Consider the following 23,690-nt stretch of genomic DNA (forward strand, 5'->3'; position numbering starts at 1 on the left):
ATAAAATAAGAAAATGGTAAAATGGTTTGAGAAGGAAAATGAGGTGGGAATTATCCACACAGAGTGGGAAAGGAGGGGCAGGCACTCTGTTTCTGGACTGGGGGTGTGAGGTGGCCCCAGCCCCTCCTCGCTGCTCTGGAGCCCGGAGTCCAAGGGACTTTCTCACTTGGAGACTCACAGGGGTCTTCCTTCTGCAGGTTCTAGATCTCCACGATAATCAGCTGACAGCCCTTCCTGACGATCTGGGGCAGCTGACTGCCCTCCAGGTAAGGCTGCAGAAACAGAAACCCACCTCAGATGGCCCTAGTGAGACCAGGCAGTCACTCAAGCCTGGAATGTTCTGGCTGGGTTCCAGCCAGTGGAAGCAGGCTGCACTCAGTGCCAGCTCCACCCTCCCCTTGGCTCTTTAGTTTTTGTTGTTGTTGTTGTTGTTGTTGTTTTTGAGACAGTGTCTCACTGCATTGCCCAGGCCGGAGTGCAGTGGCGCCATCTCAGCTCATTGCAACCTCTCTCTGCCGAGTTTAAGTGATTCTTCTGCCTCAGCCTCCCTAGTAGCTGGGATTACAGGAGTGTGCCACCACGCCTGGCTAGTTTTTGTATTTTTAGTAGAGATGGTGTTTTGCTATGTTGGCCTGGCTGGTCTTGAACTCCTGACCTCAAGTGATCCACCCACTTTGGCCTCCCAAAGTGCTGGGATTATGGGTGTGAGCCACCACGCCTGACCAATTGCTACCACTTTGATCCACAATAAATACCTTGATGTAGGACTTTTTGTATGTGTATTTTTTTTTTCTCACTCTGTCACCCAGGCTGGAGTGCAGTGGCACCATCTCAACTCACTGCAACCTCTGCCTCCCGGGTTCAAGAGATTCTCCTGCCTCAGCCTCCTGAGTATCTGGAATTACAGGCATGCACCACCACACCTGGATAATTTTTGTATTTTCAGTAGAGAGAGGTTTTCACCATGTTGGCCAGGCTGACCTCAATCTCCTGGCCTCAGGTGATCCACCCGCCTTGGCCTCCCAAAGTGCTGGAATTACAGGTGTGAGCCACTGCACCTGGCCAGTAGGTGTATTTTTTTTTTTTTTTTTTGAGACGGAGTCTCGCTCTGTCACCCAGGCTGGAGTGCAGTGGCCGGATCTCAGCTCACTGCAAGCTCCGCCTCCCGGGTTCACGCCATTCTCCTGCCTCAGCCTCCCGAGCAGCTGGGACTACAGGCGCCCACCACCACGCCCGGCTAGTTTTTTGTATTTTTTAGTAGAGACGGGGTTTCGCTGTGTTAGCCAGGATGGTCTCGATCTCCTGACCTCGTGATCCGCCCGTCTCGGCCTCCCAAAGTGCTGGGATTACAGGCTTGAGCCACCGCGCCCGGCCAGGTGTATTTTTATAGAATTGCTGCGTTCGCTAATTTGGAGCTTTTGGATACCTGATAGTAACTCATAACATCCTTTGGTTCATCAAATATTCATCTTCTCATTATTTTTAATGGCTACTTAGCTTTCCCTTGCGTCTTTTTTTTTTTTTTCCCCCGAGATGGAGTCTTGCTCTGTCACCAGGCTGGAGTGCAATGGCGTGATCTTGGCTCACTGCAATCTTCACCTCCCGGGTTCAAGCAATTCCCCTGCCTCAGCCTCCTGAGTAGCTGGAATTACAGGCACATACCACCACGCCCAGCTAATTTTTTGTATTTTAGTAGAGACGGGGTTTCACCATGTTGCCAGGATGGTCTCGATCTCCTGACCTCGTGATCTACCCACCTTAGCCTCCCAAAGTGCTGGGATTACAGGCATGAGCCCAGCCCCTATTGCATCTATTTTTAATGGTTACTTAGTATTTCATCCTGTTGGCCTCGGTCACCTCAAGGTGCTACCTTCTGGAGGGAGTACAGCTTTGGAATCCAACAAGCCCAGGTTCAGTCCCAGCACCACTACCAGCCTGAGGCCTTGGGTGGATCATACAGCCTTGGGGCAGCCAGGTTTCCTTTTCCTTAATGCGGGGGGAACTAGAGCCTCCTGTGCTGCCTCCCCAGATCCCGGAGTCTGTAGTCCCCTTTTCCCTCCCTCCCTAATGGTGGGACAGTTACTGAGCATTTTGTGGTCGGTATAAGTGCTGGAACGTCAGCCAGAAGCGGTTCAAGGTCTGGCTGTGCCGTCCTGAGCACATGACTTCACTACCCTGAGCTTCAGTTTTTTCCTATCTCCAGCAGAAACTTGAGAATTTCTGTCTTCCTCAAGGGCCGGCAGGGGGAGATAAGGGCTTGTGCGTGTAGTGCCTGGGTGCCCTGACCTGGCAGGGCGAGGTGTGCAGGGGTCATCACTGTGGTCTGTGTGTGGGTTCTCACATCATCTCTTCCTCTTTAGTTTTGTTTTGTTTTTTTTTTTTTTAAGATGGAGTATCGCTCTGTTGCCCAGGCCGGAGTGCAATGGCACCATCTCAGCTCACTGCAACCTCCGTCTCCTGGGTTCAGGCGATACTCCTGCCTCAGCCTCCCGAGTAGCTGGGACTACAGGCGTGTGCCACCATGCCCAGCTAATTTTTGTATTTTCAATAGAGATGGGGTTTCATTATGTTGGCCAGACTGGTCTTGAACTCCTGACCTTGTGATCCACCTGCCTCCGCCTCCCAAAGTGCTGGGATTACAGGCATGAGCCACTGCGCCCGGCCACCTCTTCCTTTTTCTTAGGTCTTAAACGTGGAAAGGAATCAACTGATGCAGCTCCCGCGTTCCATTGGGAACCTGACCCAGCTCCAGACTCTCAATGTTAAAGGTAAGGACCAAGAAGCCGTGTCCGTGTGACCCTCCATCAGCTCTGGGCCATTCTGGCCGGGATCCACAGGCTGCCCCGCCCTGGAGCCATTGAGCGGGAAGGCAGCCAGTCTCCAGGGGTCGCTGTAAATGGACTGACTCCTGCTGGGTCAGCTGTCTCCATGGTAACCAGAGAGAGGCTGTCGGGAGCATTCCTGTGGCTCCTCGGAGCCAGGGCTGTGTGGCTGCAGTAAGGTTCTGAGCAGCGCTTCTATCTCCAGCGACACAACAAGCCTCCGAGGAGTCCACGGGGCAGGCTGAGGGCGGTGGTACCATCCCCAGTTTACACATGAGGAAAACAAGGCCCAGGAAATCGAATGTGACTTGCTCAAGAGCACCCAGTGGGATGGTGACAGAGCCAAGACTACTGCATAGGTGCCTTACCCGCAGGCGTGCTCTGCTCGCCACACCCAGCTCTCTCCCTTCTCCTCGTTGTCCTTAAGCACTTCCTGCACAGAGTGCCTCCATTTATCGACTGTAACATATGAGTAATGAGAACAACAGTGGCACCCCATTGCTCAGTCATTACAGCGTGAGGGGCCGTGTGCAGAGGCCCTCACATATCATCTACCTGAACCTCCAATCTCCCCATGTTCTTATAAGGCTGGGTAGCAGTGTTGTCCCCATTTTCCAAGTGGGAAAACTGGCACAGGGAGGCAAAGCCAGTTGTCTAAAGTCTCGTGGCTAGTAGTTGGTGGAGTGGGGACTTGAACCGGAACTCCACCTTCTTGATCCTACGAAACCTCAGGACCTAGGACCTGATGTGTGCCCCAGGGGCCAGAGTGGCTCCCAGCGGGCATCAGGCAGGAAGCTCGTGATGGAGATTTGGGGTGTTGAGCTGTGCTATTGGGGTCTCTGCAGACAACAAGCTGAAGGAGCTTCCAGACACCCTGGGGGAGCTTCGAAGCCTGCGTACCCTCAACATCAGTGGAAACGAGATCCAGAGGTTGCCGCAGATGCTGGCTCACGTTCGAACCCTGGAGGTAAAGGGGGAGCTGTTTTTGCCTGGGGTGCTCTCTGGCCTGCCCACCTCCCCTCTCCCACACTACTGAGTGCCTGCCCTGATCTCACAGTGCCAGGATCACAGAGATCACAAGGCATGGTCCTTGGAAGCTTATAGAGAGGCCAACATGTGAACATTCGTAATTATATGACTTTTGCTGCCATAATAGAGGCAGAAAAATGTACATTAAGAAAGAAGAAGAAAGAAAGCTGAATCCAGAAGAGCCTGACACTTTAAGAAAGTTGTTGGTGGGGGAACAACACACACTGAGGCCTGTCAAAGCAGGGGTGTGGGCAGACCATCAGGAAGAAAAGATAATTAATGCTGGGCTTAATACCTGGGTGATGGGATGATCTGTGCAGCAAACCACCGTGGCACATGTTTACCTTTGTAACAAAACTGCACATCCTGCACATGTACCCCTGAACTTAAAATAAAAGTTGCAGGAGGAAAAAAAAAAAAAAAGTTGTGATATTCAAACCAGACCTTGAAGGAGGAATAAGATTTCTGGGCTGGGTGCCATGGCTCAGGCCTGTAATCCCAGCACTTTGAGAGGCCAAAGTGGGTGGATCACTTGAGGTTAGGAGTTCGAGACCAGCCTGGCCAACATGGTGAAACCCTGTCCCTACTAAAAATACAAAAAATTATCCAGGCATGGTGGCCCACACCTGTAATCCCAGCTACTCGGGGGAGGCTGAGACAGGAGAATTGCTTGAACCCAGGAGGCGGCGATTGCAGTGAGCCAAGATTGCTCAGTTGCACTCCAGCCTGGGCAACAAAGCAAGACTTTATCTCCAAAAAAAAAAAAAAGATTCTGAGCAGACCTGGATAACAGGGGCAGCCCAGGTGCAGGAGGCAGGTGGTGGGAAACACAGGTTGTCTCAGGGAGGGGCGGGGAAGTGATGTGGTTGGAAGCTGCTAAGCCTGTGTGATACGGGGCCCAGAAAGCTGCAGGGGAGAGAAGGAGGTAGGAAGCCGTCGGGATGGGGTTTCAGAATTACCCAGGCCAGGGGAGTTCTACAGGCTAGAAGTCCAAGATCAAGGTGTTGGCAGGGCTGGTGACTTCTGAGGCCTCTCTCCTTGGCTCAGAGGTGCTGTCTTCCCTCCCTGTGTCTTCACCTCATCTTCCCTGTGTACATGTCCGTGTCCAAATTTCCTCCTCTTAGAAGCACACCAGTCATACTGGATTAGGGCCCAGCCTAATGATCCCCTTTTAACTTAATTACCTCCTTAAAGATGCTATCTCCACATACAGCCACATTCTGAGGGACGGGGGATTAGGATTTCCACATAGGAACTTGGGAGGGGGACACAGTTCAGCCCATGACAGACACTGACGGGGCCGCTGCTCAGGGAAGGTGGCTCTCACAGTCGTGCTGATGAGGTGGCTCACCTTCATCTGGGGCTTTCTAAAACTGGGCATAACCTGGAATCATCATAGAACTCTTGTGAGGCAGATACTATTGTGCTACTTTGTAGATGAAGAAACCGAGGCACAGGCAGTTTAAGAAACTTGCGCAAGGGCCACGCAGTCACTGACAGCAGAGATGGTTGTAAACCAGGCCATCTGAAGCTGATGCCTGTGCTCCCCACCTCTGAACAACTTGGCTTCTGGAACAGGGACTTCTCCATTCATGGTGGCACGCAGTCTGGCCAGCATTCCGGAGTGGCCTGGAGTTGACCCACTCTCAGCTTCTGTGTCAGAGTGTGTGGGTGAGCACAGAGACAGCAGAGGAAGGACTGACCTTAGCAGCTGGGGCCCTCCTGCCTGAGGAAGGGCCGGCTGGGGAGACGGGCCAACATGGCTTGTCCTCTCTGCTGCCCACTAGAACTTTCTGCAATGATGGAAATGTTCAGTGACTGTGCTGTCCAGAGCAGCAGCTGCTGGCCATGTGTATCTATCGAGCACCTGGAATGTGGCTTGTGTGTACAGCCAGGAACTAAAAGTTTGATTTTGTTGAATTTTAGTTAATTTCTACTTAAATGGCCGTGGGTCCTTAGTGGCTCCCATTTTAGACAACACAGCTCAGAGCACGTTCCCAATCCTGAAGCCATCCTCGACATCTAGTAGGAGTTCTGGACACTTCAGTGTTTTTCTTCTTTGAGATAGGGCCTCATGCTGTCACCCAGGCTGAAGTGCAGTGACTCAGTCATAGCTCACTGCAGCCTCAAACTCCTGGGCTCCAGAGATCCTCCTCCTCAGCCTCCCAGGAAATTGGAACCACAGGTGTACCCCATCACACTTGACTAATTTTTTTATTTTTCGTAGAGATGAGGTCCCACTATGTTGCCCAGGCTGGTCTCGAAGTCCTGGGCTCAAGCAATCTTCCCGCCTGGCCTCCCAAGTGGGTGGGATTACAGGCGTGAGCCACCGCACCCAACCCAGACACTTCGTTTGTTTTTTTTTTTTTTTGAGACGGAGTCTCGCTCTGTCGCCCGGGCTGGAGTGCAGTGGCCGGTTCTCAGCTCACTGCAAGCTCCGCCTCCTGGGTTCACGCCATTCTCCTGACTCAGCCTCCCGAGTAGCTGAGACTACAGGCGCCCGCCACCTTGCCCGGCTAGTTTTTTGTATTTTTTAGTAGAGACGGGGTTTCACGGTGTTAGCCAGGATGGTCTCGATCTCCTGACCTCGTGATCCGCCCGTCTCGGCCTCCCAAAGTGCTGGGATTACAGGCTTGAGCCACCGCGCCCGGCCGACACTTCATTTTCTTTTGATTCCATAAAAAAAAGATCTTTTGAGTTTCTTGGTGGCAACTCGGACAAACCTTCTTTTAGGGCGAGATAACCATTCTGAGTTCAGGCCGTACTGTGTGCAAGATCTTCTTCAGGTGTCACCCACGGCGCAAACCAAACAGCTCACCGGGTCGGTAATACTGCCTGTTTGGCTATGAGGGGACCACAGCCCCGGGACACTGAGGGTCCTGATCAAGCAAACACACGGCCAGCGTGCAATGGGCTAGGATCTGAAGCCACAGTGGTGTCTGTGGCACAGCAGTGTTCAGTCACTGCTCCTGCTGCCCACTATGAGAATGCTCTATCATCTATGCAGCTAACATGGCCACCCTGGCTACTTGTAGCTGCTGGGCCCTTGAAATGTGGTGACTGCAACCAACCATGGACCCAAACTTTAAATCAGATTTATTTTCAGTTAATTAAAATGTAACCGTAAATGGCCACACGTGGCTTGTAGCCAGCATCCTGGTATAGCCCAGAGTCCGTGCCCTTAAGCCACCTCGCTTTACTGATGGTGACTACGAGCACCCATGTGGGGTTTATTTGCTTCCTGGTATGGGGGTTTCTGCTGTTGGGCCCTCAGCATCTGGGCGGTCAGTTCCTCTTCCCTGGGGCAGTCTCCCACTCCCCTGTGCAAAGCACGTTCACTCAACACCCACCATGTGAGGGCTGGGCTGGCCAGGGCTGGGGCACCTGAGCCACCCTTCCCACCCAGCCACTTGTGCTACAGCAAAATCAGAGCTTCCCAGGCCTTCTCCCTTTCCAGAACTCCCCTGATACCCAGGCATAGAGGATATCAGTGCCTGCCAGCACTCGGTGGGATCAGAGGGCCTATGGGAAGTCAGAGTTTGGCAGGGGGAGGTCTGGGTCCAACACAACTCACACCGTGGATGGAGCAGTTCTGTGGCTGTGAGCTGAGGCCCCTGCTTCCTGGGCTTCATAAACACGGAAGCATCTGCATGTGTGTGCAGATAAACATTTGTCATTACGGAATTTAAAATTCATACTGTATATTGTAAAAAAAAAAAAAAAAATGCAAATATTAAGAAACATTTCTGCCAGGCATAGTGGCTCAAACTTGTAATCCTAGCACTTTGGGAGGACGAGGTGGGTGGATCACTTGAGGTCAGGAGTTCAAGACCAGCCTGGCCAACATGGTGAAACCCCATCTCTACTAAAAATACAAAAATTAGCTGGGTGTGGTGGTACGCGCCTATAGTTCCAGCTGCTCAGGAGGCTGAGGCAGGAGAATTGCTTGAACCGGGAAGGCAGAGGTTGTAGTGAGCCGAGATCACACCACTGCACTCCAGCCTGGGCCACAGAGCAAGACTTTGTTTCAAAAAATAATAATAATAGTAGCATTTCATGTAGATAGTAACCGAGAATCTCCTTTTCGAGGAAACCACTTTGAGTTTGATATGTATTCCTCCAATTTTTTTCTATAAAATATTAATGTGAAAGTGTATGAATGTATTATCTAACAAAGGAAGAATCATATATATATATATATATATATATTTTTTTTTTTTTTTTTTTTTTTAAATAGAGTTAGGGTCTCGCTGTGTTGCTCAGGCTGGTCTCGAACTCCTGGGCTCAAGTGATCCTCCCACCTTGGCCTCCCAAAGTGCTGGGATTACAGGCATGAGCCACTGCACCCAGCCAGTGGAATCATATGCTATATGCTGTCCTATAACTTCCTTTTTTTCACTCAGTTACGTATTTATCCAAAGTGAACTGAGAGGCCGGGGGCATGACTCACACCTGTAATTCCAGCACGTTGGGAGGCAGGCGAATTGCTTGGGTCCAAAACTTTGAGACCAGCCTGGGCAACATAGTAGGACCTTGTCTCTACAAAAAATACAGGAGTTAGGCATGGTGCTGCGTGCATATAGTCCCAGCTACTCAGGAGGCTGAAGTGGGAGGATCGCTTAAACCTGGGGAGGTCGAGACTGCAGTGGTCGTGCCACTGCACTCCAGTCTGGGCGATGGGAGGGAGACCTTGTCTTAGAAAAATGTAAAAAAGTGCTTGCTTCTGTTGTAACCAAGCGAGTTATAGAGAAATGCCACAATTTGAGACAAATTAAGGAGTCCTTTATTAGCCAGCTACCAAGAGGCGGATAACGCTCAAAATTCTCTTGGCCCCGAGGAAGGGGCTAGTTTTGTTTTTATACCGTGGTCTAAATAGGGGAGGAGGGAGTTTAGCTGAAGCAATTTTTACAGAAGCAGAGCTGGCAAAAAGTTAAAAAATTAATTGGTTACAAAAGCAGTTACAAAACATCAACAGTTCCAGGTGCAGGGGCTTAAACTATCACAGAGAGATAAATGCTGGGGTTTTGTGTGTCATCCACCTCGCGGGCCTCCCCAGGAGCTGCTGGTGCAGCTTGCCTCTATATCTTATCAGTAGGTGCATTCCTGCATGTGATTTGAGTCAGTTTACACTAGTTATGCCCTTAAGGGAGGGAGGTAAAAGGGGCTGCAAGTGAAGAAACTAAAATGGAGTCTGTCTGGCTCTCTCTCTGCTAGGAGAGAGTCACTCAGGTTAAAACAAGGTAGGTTATCACACTGCCTGCCTGCAGTCATCCCAGGCACTGGCAATGCAGCTGTAAGTAACAAGATAGCTCAGTCACCTCTGCTGTCAGGCCATGCCTGCTGGGTGAAGGCGACAGAGGACACACAAATTGATAAGGAAACCATGTGGTCTCTGGTTGCACTGGTAGTGAACTGCACTGTAAAGCGGGTTCCCCTTGTGTCTGCAGATGCTGAGCCTTGACGCCTCGGCCATGGTCTACCCGCCGCGGGAGGTGTGTGGTGCCGGCACCGCGGCCATCCTGCAGTTCCTCTGTAAAGGTAAAGCCAGGCCACCGCCTCCTCCCCTCACTGAGGAACCATGACCCCCACGGCCACCCCGTGCCAGCCCAGGCTGGGGAACAGCAGAGACAGAAAGAAATGGCCACAGTGGCCGGGCACGGTGGCTCAAGCCTATAATCCCAGCACTTTGGGAGGCTGAGACAGGCGGATCACAAGGTCAGGAGATCGAGACCATCCTGGCTAACACAGTGAAACCCCATCTCTATTAAAAAATACAAAAAACTAGCCGGGCGAGGTGGCGGGCGCCTGTAGTCCCAGCTACTCGGGAGGCTGAGGCAGGAGAATGGCGTAAACCCGGGAGGCGGAGCTTGCAGTGAGCTGAGATCCGGCCACTGCGTTCCAGCCTGGGTGACAGAGCGAGACTCCGTCTCAAAAAAAGAAAAGAAATGGCCACAGTGCCTACCTGTTTGGAGTTCGAGGTCTGGCAACGGAAGCAGGCAAAACAAGCGATTAGACAGGGAAAGAGTTACAGACTGGTTATGGGAGTACAGTGGCGCAGCTGATATATTTTGGGGCCATGGGGAAGGCCTGTCTTTGAGAGTGTGGCTCCACTGACACGAGTCATGGTTAAGATTTAGAAAAAAGCATAAAGCTGTTCCGCCAGCAGGTGCATATGGAAGGGCCTTGATGGGAAATTTGACAGAGAGAGGGCCAGTGTAGCTGGAGTGAGGAAGCAGAGAGAAGAGAGATGGGGGAAGCCAAAGACTGTGCCCAGGCCCAGTGTCCAGTGGGAGAGCATGTAATCAGTCATTAGGCTGCAGGGAGGAGAAGGGATTGGAGGAGGAAAGAAAGAGTGCAGGACGGGACCAGTTAGGAGGCTGTCGGGTCATCCAGGAGAGAGACGCACAGCAGAAGGAGCTAAAACCTGGAGCCAGCACTGGCTGGAGGCGGGAGGAGAGCAGGATGCCTTGTCAGGCTGGAAGTTCTTAGTGGTTCTGGTCACCTGTGGGACTTTCAGAACACAACCAAGACACACATGCACACATGCCTATGATAACCTGACTTATGGCCATTGCAAAACAGGGGGGAAGGATGGTCTTTTCAATAGCTGATTCTGGATCAACTGGATGTCCCTGTGGAAAAAATGAACTTTAACCTCTTCCTTAAACAGGAGACAGGCAGTACTCATTATAAAAGATTGGTACATTCGATTTAATTAAGGCTGGACATGGTGGCTTGCGCCTGTAATCCCAGCTCTATGGGAGGCCAAGGCAGGAGGATCTAGAACCCAGGAGTTTGAGACCAGCTTAGGCAACATGGTGAAACCCTGTCTCTACAAAAAAAAATACAAAAATCAGCGAGGCGTGGTGGCATGTGCCTGTGTTCCCAGCTACTTGGGAGAGTGAGGTGGAAGGATCACTTGAGCCTGAGCTGTAATGATGCCACTGCACTCCAGCCTGGAGCAAGACTCCAACAGAGCGATACCCTATCTCAAAAACAAAAACAAAAACAAACAAATTAAAAATGGTTTAATTAAAATCAAAATTTATTTTCCTCAAAAGATACCATTTAGGGAAAGAAAAGGAAAGGCATAAAGTTAGAGATGATATTTGCAATACGTACATGTCCAACAGAGGACTGGGATCTGGACTATAAACAGAAATCCTACAGATCCACGAGGAAGACATTAGCAAAAGACTTGACTAAGAATTTTTACAAGAGAATGTCCACACAGTGGCTCACACCTGTAATCCCAGCACTTTGGGAGGCTGAGGTGGGCAGATAACCTGAGGTCAGGAGTTTGAGACCAGCCTGGTCAACATGGTAAAACTCTGTCTCTACTAAAAATACAAAAACTAACTGGGCATGGTGGCAGGCACCTGTAATCCCAGCTACTTAGGAGGCTGAGGCAGGAGAATCACTTGAACCTGGGAGGTGGAGGTTGCAGTGAGCTGAGATTGTGCCACTGTGTTCCAGTCTGGGTGACAGAGCAAAACTCCATCTCAAAAAGAAAAAAAAAAGAGAGAGATGATATACAGATAAGGAACTGTATCTGAAAAAAGTACACAACATCATCTTAGTCAATGGGAAAATGCAAATTAAAACTGCAGAGAGATACTTCGACACACCCACTAAAATGGCCAAAAGTTTTCAATGGAAAAAAAAAAAACAAACTTCCTGCTGACAAGTCAACCAGAAATAAAAAACAAAAAATAGGCTGGGCGCGGTGGCTCACACCTGTAATCCCAGCACTTTGGGAGGCCGAGGCGGGCGGATCACGAGGTCAGGAGATCGAGACCATTCTGGCTAACACGGTGAAACCCTGTCTCTACTGAAAATACAAAAAAACTTAGCCAGGCATGGTGGCGGGCACCTGTAGTCCCAGCTACTCAGGAGGCTGAGGCAGGAGAATGTTGTGAACCCGGGAGGCGGAGCTTGCAGTGAGCCAAGATTGTGCCACTGCACTCCAGCCTGGGTGACAGAGTGAGACTCCATCTCAAAAAAATAAATAAAATAAAATGGCCAAAATTGACCTGGCAATACCAAGAATTAGCAAAGATGTGGGAGCAACAGGAACTTCCATATACTGCAAGTGGGAAGATAAAGTGAAAATTGCATTAAAAATTATTCTCAATATCTACTCAAGCTGAACATTCAAATATCCTATGGCCCATGAGTTCATTCCTAGGTACATGCCTCTATTAGTCTGTTCTCACACTGCTATGGAGAAATTCCCAATTTCTATGAAGAAATTCTTTATAAAGAAAAGAAGTTTAATTGACTCACAGTTTCACATGGCTGGGGAGGCCTCAGGAAACTTATAATCATGGCGGAAGGCACCTCTTCCCAGAGCAGATGGAGAGAGAATGAGTGCCAAGAGAAGAGGGAATCCCCTTATAAAATCCTCAGATCTCATGAGAACTCACCCATCGCCATGAGAATAGCATGGGGGAACTGCCCCCATGATCTAATCACCTCCCTCAAGGTCCTGCCCCCAACACGTGGGGGTTAGAAGTCAGACATTTAGGTGGGAACACAGGGCCAGACCGTATCAATGCCCAACGGAGATGCATATGAATAAATACCAAAAGTCATGTGCAAAAATGTTCCTAGCAGCACTATTTATACCAGTCCAAACTGGAAACAGCTTTAATGTCCATCAGGAGTAGAATGGATAACTAAACTGTTTTATACTCATGTGTGGATACCACACAGCAAGTGGAAAGAATGAGCCACTGCTCCTTCCAACAACCTAGATGAGTCCGCAAACAATGTGGAGTGCATGGAGCCAGACACAAAGGAAAACGTGCTCGTGTCAGTCTCCACAGAGCTTTGAACCAGCACTGGTTCCTGGTCATGAGAGTGTGTTCACCTTTAAACATTCATCAAGCTCTGTGTGAAGATTCTGTGCTCTCGGTTGGCCCAAAGGCGATGAGTTATCTCGATTGATTGCTCAGTCAATTACAGATTTAAGTCCTTGTTCTACTCGTTCCCCTCTTCTCACCGCTGCACTTGACTAATCTTAAAAAAGAGAAAGAGAGAAAGATTTTGTGCTCTTTTCTTTATGTATGTTATATTTTACTTTAACAGAAAGTGCAGGGGGGTGGCTACAGTCATAGCCACCAGCCCGCACATATGCAAATCAGAGTCTTCGAGCAATAGGTGATTCCAGTGTACACCCTGGCCAATGGCTGAGTTAGCTAGACCAAAGCTTTTATTTTCTTTAAAAGATTTTGGGGCTGAACAAGGTGGCTGACACCTGTAATCCCAACGTTTTGGGAGGCCAAGGCGGGTGGATCACTTGAGCCCAGGAGTTCAACATGGGCAACATGGCAAAACTTCATCTCTACAAAAAATGCAAAAATTAGGCCAGCTTGGTGGCACACTTGTAACGCCAGCTGCTCAGGAGGCTTAGGTGGGAGGATTGCTTGAGCCTAAGAAGCGGAGATTGCAATGAGCCAAGATCACACCACTGCACTCCAGCCCGGGTGACAGAGAGAGACCTTGTGTTTAACAAAAAAAAAAAAAAAGGATTTTGGGCCAGGCGTGGTGGCTCACACCTGTAATCCCAGCACTTTGGGAGGCCCAGGCGGGTGGATCACTTGAGGTCAGGAGTTCCAGACCAGCGTGGGCAACATGAAACCCCGTATCTACTAAAGATACAAAATGCACGGTCGTGGGCACCCATAGTCCCAGCTACTCACGAGGCTAAGGCAGGAGAATTGCTTGAACCCAGGAGGTGGAGTTCAAGGGAGGTGGAATGAACGCCACTGCTCTCCAGCCTGGATGATAGAGTGAGACTCCTTCTCAAAAAAAAGAAAAAAAATGAAATTATGCAATATTTAGATATATGCTAGTCATAAAGAATAAAGGAGTGAACGTATGTATACCTACTACACAGCTTGAGAAGTAATTTTTCTTTTTTCTTTGTTTTGTTTTTTTTTTTTTTGAGATAAAGTCTCACTCTGTCACCCAGGCTGGAGTGCAGCGGCAAGATCTTGGCTCACTGCAGCCTCCGTCCCTCCGGGTTGAAGTGATGCTCCCGTCTCAGCCTTCTGAGTAGCTGGGATTACAGGCGCCTGCCACCACACCTGGCTAATTTTTGTATTTTTAGTAGGGACAGGGTTTCGCCATGTTCACCAGGCTGGTCTCGTATTCTTGACCTAAGGTGATCCACCCGCCTTGACCTCCCAAAGTGCTGGGATTACAGGCCTGAGCCACCACGCCCAGCAAGAAATAATTTTTTTTATTTTTTTATTTTTTGAGACAGAGTCTCGGTGTCACCCAGGCTGGAGTGCAGTGGCGCAATCTTGGCTCACTGCAACGTCCGCCTCCTAAGTTCAAGCGATTCTCCTGCCTCAACCTCCTGAGTAGCTGGGAATACAGGCATGTGCCACCACGCGGCTAATTTTTGTATTTTTAGTACAAAAATATTGTACTAAATGTTGGTCAGGCTGGTCTTGAACTCCTGACCTCGTGATCCACCTGCCTCAGCCTCCCAAAGTGCTGGGATTACAGGCGTGAGCCACCATGCCTGGCCAAGAAATAATTTTTCAATTTACCTAAACTATGTAGAAGTATATATATATATAATTTGTTTTTTGACCTTTTTAAAAACATTAAAGAGGCTGGGTGTGGTGGCTCACGCCTGTAATCCCATAACTTTGGGAGACCAAGACGGGAGGATCTCCTGAGGTCAGGAGTTCGAGACCAGCCTGACCAACATGCCAAAACCCTGTCTCTACTAAAAATGCAAAATTAACTGGGCGTGGTAGTGCATGCCTATAATCCCAGCTACTTGGGAGGCTGAGGCAGGAGAATCGCTTGAACCCGGGAGACGAAGGTTACAGTGAGCAGATATTGCACCACTGCACTCCAGCCCGGTGGCAGAGCAAGACTCCATCTCAAAAAATGAAAATAAATAAATAAAAATAAAAATAGACATTAAAGAAACCATGAAAGATATCATATGATGTGATTCTATGCCTTGCTTTTTTTTCTCTCAAGAAAAGTCTTGGGTTTTTTCCGGTCTCATAATATGGTTTGAATATCCCCTTGAACTGGTCACAGGATTTCATATGGTGGTGCCAGTAGCTTCGTAGCCATCCCTGTGGTGAACACGGAGGGCATTTCCAGTTTCCTGCTTTTCTGAACATTTGAACTGACACCTCTCTGTCACTGTGTGCACTTCCCCCTAGGGTGGGTGAGAGGGCATGAGCACCCTAGGGTGCCCTGGGAAGAGGTCCCACCTGTGTCCATCCCATGAGGAGTGGCTGGGAGGACCTTTCTCCCCCTTCACAACCTGCGTAACACGCAGTATTATCTTAAAGACTCTGCTAATTGGATGGATAACAAGAGAGCCCATTATTATTCTAATGTCACTTCCTTGATTCTGTGGATATTTTTCATATGTATTCTGCCCATTTTTAGCATTTCTTGTGACCTGACTATATCCTTCCCATGAGGGGAAAATGATAACTTTGAGTACATCAAAACTTACAACTTGTTTACCCTGGAAGGACACCATCATCAAAGTTAGAAGACCAGTTATCACCTGGAAGAAGATAGTTACAACATATTATAGACCTAAGGTTATTAACTATAATATATAAAGAGCACCTACAAATCAATAGGAAAAAGACAAACAGCCAAATAGGAAGTGGGTCTAAGGTATGAACCCTTTGGAGTTTTACAGACAAAACAATACATGGCCAGAGAAGGAAAGCATCTTGCCCAAGGTCTCACATTCAGGGAATTATTGGTAGAGCTGGATCTAGGACCCAGGTTTCACTTCTTATCTCAGGCTTTTTCATCACCTCATTCTGACTTGGGTGGAAGCTGTAGCCAGTACCCATTGACTCACTCTGCTGACATTTACTGAGCCCCTGCCACATTCCAGGCCCAGGGCTAGGACCGGTGAAAACCACAGAGCGCCCAGGCTAGGGAAGAGGAGAGCAGTGGCTGAGTCAGGGCGGGGCCGGCTGCCCTGGCAGTGGGAGCGGGTGTCTCCGGGTACCTCAGCTGTCTCCTCCCTCCTGGTCAGCTTGTGTCTCCTCTCTTACAGAGTCAGGGCTGGAATACTACCCCCCTTCTCAGTACTTGCTGCCTGTTCTGGAGCAAGATGGAACCGAGAACTCTCGGGACAGCCCCGATGGGCCCATGGACAGATTCTCAAGGGAGGAATTAGAGTGGCAGGTAAGACAAGCCAGCCTGCTGCACGCATGTGTATGTACGTGTGCGTGGACGTGCATGTGCGTGCATGTGCGTGTGCGTGCATGTGCATGTTGAGGGAGCTGGGAATGGAAGGGGGCTGCGTGGTTCAGAGCTGCAGCTCCTGGATTCCTCCATAGAACTAGAACTGGCCTCCCGACAAGTTGAACTGCTTTTTCAAGGCCTGCTGTGGCAGCCTCATCCCACCAGCTTGCCAAGCACAAGCTGTTCCCTGCTGCTCTCTGTTCCCTGAACTAACCACGACCCTTCCCTCTTCAGGGCCTTTGAATAAACAGCTTCCTCTGTCTGGAATCTCCTCACTCACTTGTCTTATCCTCCAGTTCTTTTTTTTTTCCCCCCTTTTTTTGAGACAGGGTCTTGCTCTGTCGCCCAGGCTGGAGTGCAGAGGTGCGATCATAGCTCACTGCAGCCTCAACCTCCCGGGCTCAAGTGATCCTTCCGCCTCAGACTCCCAAAGTGCTGGGATTATAGGCATGAGCCACCATGCTCAGTTCTCAGTTTAAACATTACATCCTCTGAGAAGCTCCAGTCCAGGTCAGGTCTCCTGTTGTGTGTTCTCAGAGTGCCCTGCATGGTTCTTTGGTAGCACTTATCACAGTGCTAAATTGATGAGGAACTCTGGGAAATGAACTGTCTCATGTCTGTCTCCCGTGCTGGATGAAGCTTTGTGAGAATAGGGATTGTGTCTGCAATATTCATTGCTATCTCTCAGCAAATACTTCTGAACCAAATGCCACTCACTGTCTGGAACACACACCCACCATGCTCTGGGTCTAGTGAAGGAGTCAGACAGGCACATGTCTGAGCACCAGTGACTGGCTGGCCCTGTCAGGTTCTGGCGATAAGCTAGCACAGGATGACATGGAGGAGGAAGCTCAAAGGGTTTGCCACATTAGCCTGGGTGTACCCTCTGCCTCCATCCCCAAGGCTCACGATCCAGGGTCCTCTGCTGGATGGTAGATAGGGGAGGCCATCACCGGGCAGGAGTGCCAGCTGCCAGGAATTTGGCTTCATATCTTCCAGTGACTCTTAATCTCTGGTTCCTAGATGCCACCCTTTCCCATTTTCCACTGCTGCTGGGAATGCTTTTGGGATTTTATTATTATTATTATTATTATTATTTTTTTTTTTTTTTGAGACAGAGTCTCGCTCTGTCGCCCAGTCTGGAGTGTAGTGGCCAGATCTCAGCTCACTGCAAGCTCCGCCTCCCAGGTTCACGCCATTCTCCTGGCTCAGCCTCCCGAGTAGCTGGGACTACAGGCGCCCGCCACCTCGCCCGGCTAGTTTTTTGTATTTTTTTTAGTAGAGACGGGGGTTTCACCATGTTCGCCAGGATGGTCTCGATCTCCTGACCTCGTGATCCACCCGTCTCGGCCTCCCAAAGTACTGGGATTACAGGCTTGAGCCACCGCGCCCGGCCCTGGGATTTTATTATTATTATTTTATAGTTCAACAAGAATTAGAGAGGAAGGAGAAGGCTGTATGGGAAAATTGTGCCAGTTCACATTCTCAGAAAATATTTGCAACATAGTCACTTGCTAAAGGATTCATAGATTGAACGTAGAAAGAACTCTTTCCTTTTTTTTTTTTTTTTTTTTTTTTTTTTTTTTTTTTTGAGACGGAGTCTCGCTCTGTCGCCCAGGCTGGAGTACAGTGGCCGGATCTCAGCTCACTGCAAGCTCCGCCTCCCGGGCTTACGCCATTCTCCTGCCTCAGCCTCCCAAGTAGCTGGGACTACAGGCGCCTGCCACCTCGCCCGGCTAGTTTTTTGTATTTTTTAGTAGAGACGGGGTTTCACCGTGTTAGCCAGGATGGTCTCGATCTCCTGACGTCGTGATCCGCCCGTCTCGGCCTCCCAAAGTGCTGGGATTACAGGCTTGAGCCACCGTGCCCGGCCAGAACTCTTTCCAATCAGTAAGAAGAAAACCATCCCAATAGAAAAAATATTGGAAGGCCGAGGCAGGTGGATCACTTGAGGCCAGGAGTTTGAGACCAGCTTGGTCAATGTAGTAAAACCCTGTCTCTACTGAAAATGCAAAACTTAGCCAGGCATGGTGGCGTGCACATGTAATCGCAGCTACTCGGGAGGCTGAGGCACAAGCATCACTTGAATTCAGGAGGCAGCAGTTGAAGTGAGTCGAGATTGCGCCACTGCACTCCAGCCTGTCCAGGTGACAGAGTGAGACTCCACCTCAACAAACAAACATTTAAAAATGCCAACTTTGGCCGGGCGCGGTGGCTCAAGCCTGTAATCCCAGCACTTTGGGAGGCCGAGACGGGCGGATCACGAGGTCAGGAGATCGAGACCATCCTGGTTAACACGGTGAAACCCCGTCTCTACTAAAAAAATACAAAAAAATTAGCCAGGCGAGATGGCGGGCGCCTGTAGTCCCAGCTACTTGGGAGGCTGAGGCTAGAGAATGGCGTAAACCTGGGAGGCAGAGCTTGCAGTGAGCTGAGATCCGGCCACTGCACTCCAGCCTGGGTGACAGAGCGAGACTCCGTCTCAAAAAATAAAAAATAAAAAATAAAAATAAAAATGCCAGCTTTGCTGGTAATCAGAGGAGAGGCATGTAAGTTAAAACAACATTGAAATACCATTTCCTTCCTCGAGATTGGCATACATTTTGACATGACAATTTCTGTTGGCCAGAGTGTGGGAAACAGGTGTCCTCATAAACTGCTCTTGGGAGTGAAAATTGATATCACTACTTTGGAGGATAATTTGACGGTAGATGTCAAAAAAAATTTTTTGTTTGTTTGTTTTTTTTTTTTTTTGAGACAGAGTCTCACTCTGTTGCTCAGGCTGGAGTGCAGTGGTGCAATCTTGGCTCACTGCAACCTCCACCTCCCGGGTTCAAGCAATTCTCCTGCTTCAGCCTTCCAAGTAGCTGGTATTACAGGCATGCACCACCATGCCTGGCTAATTTTGTATTTTTGTAGAGACGGGGTTTCACCATGTTGGCCAGGCTGGTCACAAACTCCTGACCTCAAGTGATCTGCCCACCTTGGCCTCCCAAAGTGCTGGGATTACAGGTGTGAACCACCACACCCTCCAGATGTCAAAAATTTTCATGGGCACAGCCCGTGATCCAGAAGTTTTGCTTCTCAATGTATACCCAAGAGAAATGCTTACACGAGGAGACATTTGCAGGAGTGTTTATTGCACCCTTATTTGTAGTATTGGATGCCCCCCAAATGTTTGTCGGTGGGAAGAGGCTGCCCCTGGGTCATGTGCACACCATGAGATGGAGCATTTGAGCCTCGACTCGCCGGGATGCATGGATTAGTGAAAAGGGCAGATTGCAGAACAGGATGGGCTAGTCTATTTCCATTCTTATGTTTAAAAAGAAAACTCAATAAACACCAGCCTGGGCAATGTGGCGAGACCCTGTCTCTACAAAAAATATTTAAAAATTAGCCAGGCATGGTGGCACGTGCCTGTGGCCCCAGCTACTAGGGAGACTAAGGTGGGAGGATGGCTTAAGCCCAGGAGGTTGGAGTTTGCAGTGAGCCAAGATTACGCCACTGCACCCCACCCTGGGTAACAGAGCTAGACCCTGTCTCAAAAAAGAAAAAGAAAACTCAAAACAAAAAAAGGAAGCAGATAGGTAGTTGCCAGTGGCTGGAGTGGGAAGAGGATTTGATGATGAAGTGGCATGAGGGAATTTTCGAGGATGATAGAATTGTTTTCTTTTTTCTTTTTGAGACAGTCTCACTCTGTGGCCCAGGCTGGAGTGCAGTGGCATGACCTCAGCTCACTGCAACCTCTGCCTCTCAGGTTCAAGTGATTCTCCTGCCTTAACCTCCCGAGTAGCTTGGATAACAGGCACCCGCCACCACGCCTGGATAAGTTTTGCATTTTGTTAGTAGAGATGGGGTTTCACCATGCTGGCCAGTCTGGTCTCTATTAAAAATACAAAAAATCAGCCGGGTGTGATGGTGGGTGCCTGTTTTCCCAGCTACTCAGGAGGCTGAGGCAGGAGAATTGCTTGAACCCAGGAGGTGGAGGTTGCAGTGAGCCAAGATTGTGCCACTGCACTCCAGCCTGGGCAACAAGAGCGAAACTCCGTCTCAAAAAAAAAAAACCTAACTCTTGTGTATGTATGTATTGATGTTTAATTACATCAATAATTAATTAAACATCAATAATAGAATTGCTCCTAAGTGTTGCTCCAACAATATACCTGCTCCTTATAATAAATTTAAACAATACAGACAATTACAAACCAAGTGAATGTCAGCCCTTCCACCCTGCACTCCCGTTGCCTGGAGGTAGTCATCGTTGACTGATTAATGACTGTCCTTCCTGACCTTTGACTCAATACATACACACATATGCTGAAAGTTGAGTTTTCTTGATGATGTTTTTGCAAAAGTAGAATCGTGCTACACACAGGTGAGGGATCACACACATTCACCCCATTGGCAGTTGTGTAATAGTCTATGGATGCAGCATGACTTACGTACAGACGCTGATAGATGTGTGAGTTATTTCCAGTGTTTTTGCTCTTTTGAATAATTCTACATGAAGTTGTCCCCACACCTTTGTGCATTGTGAATATTTTGGTGGACTGTAGGTGTGTTACGCAGACATCCATGGGCATCAGATACCCCATTTCCTGCTGTGTTCTTCAGACCACCATCCCTGCTCAGGGCTGCATCCCACAACTGTCTTGAAGAGCCCTCTCCTATGGTGTCACGCACACAGTGGCAGCCCAGGGGTTCTCATCAGGTGTCCACTGGAACCACCGGATGCCCTTGATCAATACGGATCCCCTCATCCCCTGACCCCACCATTCTGAGGCAGTAGTCTGGGGTGGGCCAGAGTCTGTATAACATCAGGCCACCCAGGGGTTCCTGGTGCCCATGCCAGGGAGAACCGCTGCTGCCACCCTCTCTTGACCACTGTCTTTTTTTCCTCCCAGAACAGGTTCTCAGACTATGAGAAGAGGAAGGTAAGAAAATGCCTTTACCCTTCTGTCACTCTTTTCTCATTAAAGATCTCAAATCAGCTCAGAAAATATTTGAGAAAATGACTTCTTGCCAGCTCAGAATTAGAGGTCACAGTAGTGCCTTCCTCTTAGACGCACGGTCTGCTGCATCCTCACGTGCCTTGGGTGGGTGGTAGAGCATCCATGTGACAGGTGCAGAGACTGAGGCTCCGAGGGGTTGAGCCCAGCCCCAGGCTCTAGACCACCAGCCTCTTCCTGTTAACAGCTTATTTTATTACAGTTGGGCCCTGGAAGGAGGGGCGTGGGGGTTGCTCAGCATGAAGACCTGGAACCTGCACTGTTGGTGTTAAGGGGTGGATTCTCCCTACTTCTGTGTCCTAACTGCCCCAGGGCCTGTGCTGACAGTCACCAGGATCTGTGTCTTGCAGGAACAGAAGATGCTGGAGAAACTCGAGTTCGAACGGCGCCTGGAACTGGGGCAGCGGGAGCACGCCCAGCTCCTTCAGCAGAGCAGCAGCCAGAAGGATGAGATCCTTCAGACGGTCAAGGAGGTTTGTGAACTGCCTGCTGGGGTCCAGCCTGGCTGCACCCCCCCACCAGTGGCCTCCTGGCTTGGGGCGAGGTCCCTGGGGTGTGGAAAGGCAGTGGGATGAAGCTGTCACTTCCTTCTGTCCCCCAGCACCTGGGAGGGCCCTTACGGATCACCCAGGCCAGCCTCCCCATGTGCAGATGGACACTCTGAGGCCTGCCAGGAGGAGCTGTCCCGCAGCCACACAGAAAGGACTGGCAAGGCGGGGTGGAAAGACAGCCTCCTAACCCCAGTCAGTACCCTTCACAGCATCTGAGGGGGTCCCAGGGGCTCAGGACCCCCACCCCCTGCTGCAGGAGCAGTCCCGGCTGGAGCAGGGCCTGAGTGAGCGCCAGCGCCACCTCGACGCAGAGCGGCAGCGGCTGCAGGAGCAGCTGAAGCAGACAGAACAGAACATCTCCAGCCGGATCCAGAAGCTGCTGCAGGAGAATCAGAGGTTGGGCTCTGCTCCTCGGCCCCAGCCCCAGAGTCCTTCCCCAGGCAGTCCCCTGAGGAGCCAGGAGGAGTGTGTTTTTCCGTCACCACCTCTGCTCTTGCCCTGGGCTTCCCTTGTCAGGATCCAGTCTGGGTGCTTCAGCTGGCACCAGCGTACAGAGAAAAGAATCTGACCCAGGCATTACAAAGTCTGGTTTCTTAGCATGAGACTGCTACCAGATTGGACCTGTGGCCTCAGGCAAGTGCTTCCCCACTGGGTCCCAAGCTTCCCATCTATAAAGTGAGTGGGTTTGACTCAATAGTTGGGATCACATCTGCTCCAGTATTTTGGGTTCTACGTAACCGGTTGAACTGAGGTCAGCTATTCACCTGTAGTGAGATTTGCCTTAACAAACTCTATGCAAGGTAGGAGCTACTGAGAGCAGATCTTGATGGGGCTGGGGAGACATGGTGCCAGAGAAGCCTAAGAAGTCTAGTGAGGGGGTCCATTGCAGGACCATTCCAGAAACAGGCTCTAGCCATATGCCCTGCTGCTTCCAGGCCTCCTTTTTCTAACCCTGAATCACTTGTTCCTCCATCACCTGTCAGTTTCACAGTACCTGCATGAGTTCAGGTAACTGGTCACTTGTTGGGTGCTTCTTATGTGCCAGCTTATTACATCTATTTCCTCATTAACTCTACAAATTCACCAAGAAGCTGGGTTGTTTGTGTTTTGTTTTGTTTGAGACAGAGTCTTACTCTGTCACTGAGGCTGGAGTGCAGTGGTGCGATCTCGGCTCACTACAACCTCCTCCTCCCAGTTCAGGGAATTCTCTTGCCTCAGCCTCCCAAGGAGCTGGGACTACAGGCTCAGCTCTCAGATATCCCATTTCCTGCTCTGCTCTTCAGACCACAGCCACCACACCTGGCTAATTTTTGTAGAGACAGGGTTTCTCCATGTTGACCAGGCTGGTCTCGAACTCCTGACCTCAAGTGATCTATCCACTTCAGCCTCCCAAAGTGCTGGGATTACAGATGTGAGCCATCGTGCCTGGCTGGGTTTTTTTATTCTTCTAATTTCTTAGGTGAGGAAACCTGGGACTTGAGTGATTTCAGTAACTGGCTAAGAACCCAGAGCTCCCAGCTAGTAGAGCTAAGGTGCCCCCAGCCCATTTCCTACACCCCTCCGCACAGCCAGGGCAGTGAGACAGGAAACAGGCCTGCTGGGGACTGCCGGGACCTTTTATGATTTTCTCCACAGACAAAAGAAAAGCTCCGAGATTTTGAAATCGCTGGAAAATGAAAGGTAAGTGTTCTTCCAGGGGAGGGCAGTTTTGTTTTTTTGCTTGTTTGTTTGTTTGTTTTAGATGGAGTCTTGCACTGTCGCCAGGCTGGAGTGCAGTGGCGCAATCTCAGCTCACTGCAACTCCCGCTGCCCAGGTCCAAGCGATTCCCCTGCCTCAGCCTCCCGAGTAGCTGGGACTACAGGCGTGCACCACCACGCCCAGCTAATTTTTTGTATTTTAGTAGAGATGGGGTTTCACCATGTTGGCCAGGATAGTCTCGATCTTCTGACCTCATGATCCGCTCTCCTCGGCCTCCCAAAGTGCTGGGATTACAGGCGTGAGCCGCCGCGCCCAGCCGAGGAGG

The 23,690-nt window shown here is 49.9% G+C and overlaps 1 protein-coding gene across 5 annotated transcripts in view; it reads left to right on the forward strand.

Annotated features, from left to right (window-relative positions):
- LRSAM1 (leucine rich repeat and sterile alpha motif containing 1) overlaps positions 1 to 23,690 on the forward strand; it is a 56,959-nt gene that overhangs the window by 9,126 nt on the left and 24,143 nt on the right. For all 5 annotated transcript variants that reach the window (XM_033191703.1, XM_033191712.1, XM_033191710.1 and 2 more), the window contains 9 exons: positions 198 to 266; positions 2,684 to 2,768; positions 3,668 to 3,789; positions 9,299 to 9,389; positions 15,916 to 16,046; positions 21,011 to 21,040; positions 21,466 to 21,588; positions 21,923 to 22,062; positions 23,302 to 23,346. In XM_033191703.1, coding sequence (XP_033047594.1) covers positions 198 to 266; positions 2,684 to 2,768; positions 3,668 to 3,789; positions 9,299 to 9,389; positions 15,916 to 16,046; positions 21,011 to 21,040; positions 21,466 to 21,588; positions 21,923 to 22,062; positions 23,302 to 23,346 — 836 coding nt within the window. The remainder of the gene's footprint in view (positions 1 to 197; positions 267 to 2,683; positions 2,769 to 3,667; positions 3,790 to 9,298; positions 9,390 to 15,915; positions 16,047 to 21,010; positions 21,041 to 21,465; positions 21,589 to 21,922; positions 22,063 to 23,301; positions 23,347 to 23,690) is intronic.

Source organism: Trachypithecus francoisi, unplaced genomic scaffold, assembly GCF_009764315.1.
Source record: "Trachypithecus francoisi isolate TF-2019V2 unplaced genomic scaffold, Tfra_2.0 Contig01585, whole genome shotgun sequence".
Lineage (NCBI taxonomy): Eukaryota > Metazoa > Chordata > Mammalia > Primates > Cercopithecidae > Trachypithecus > Trachypithecus francoisi.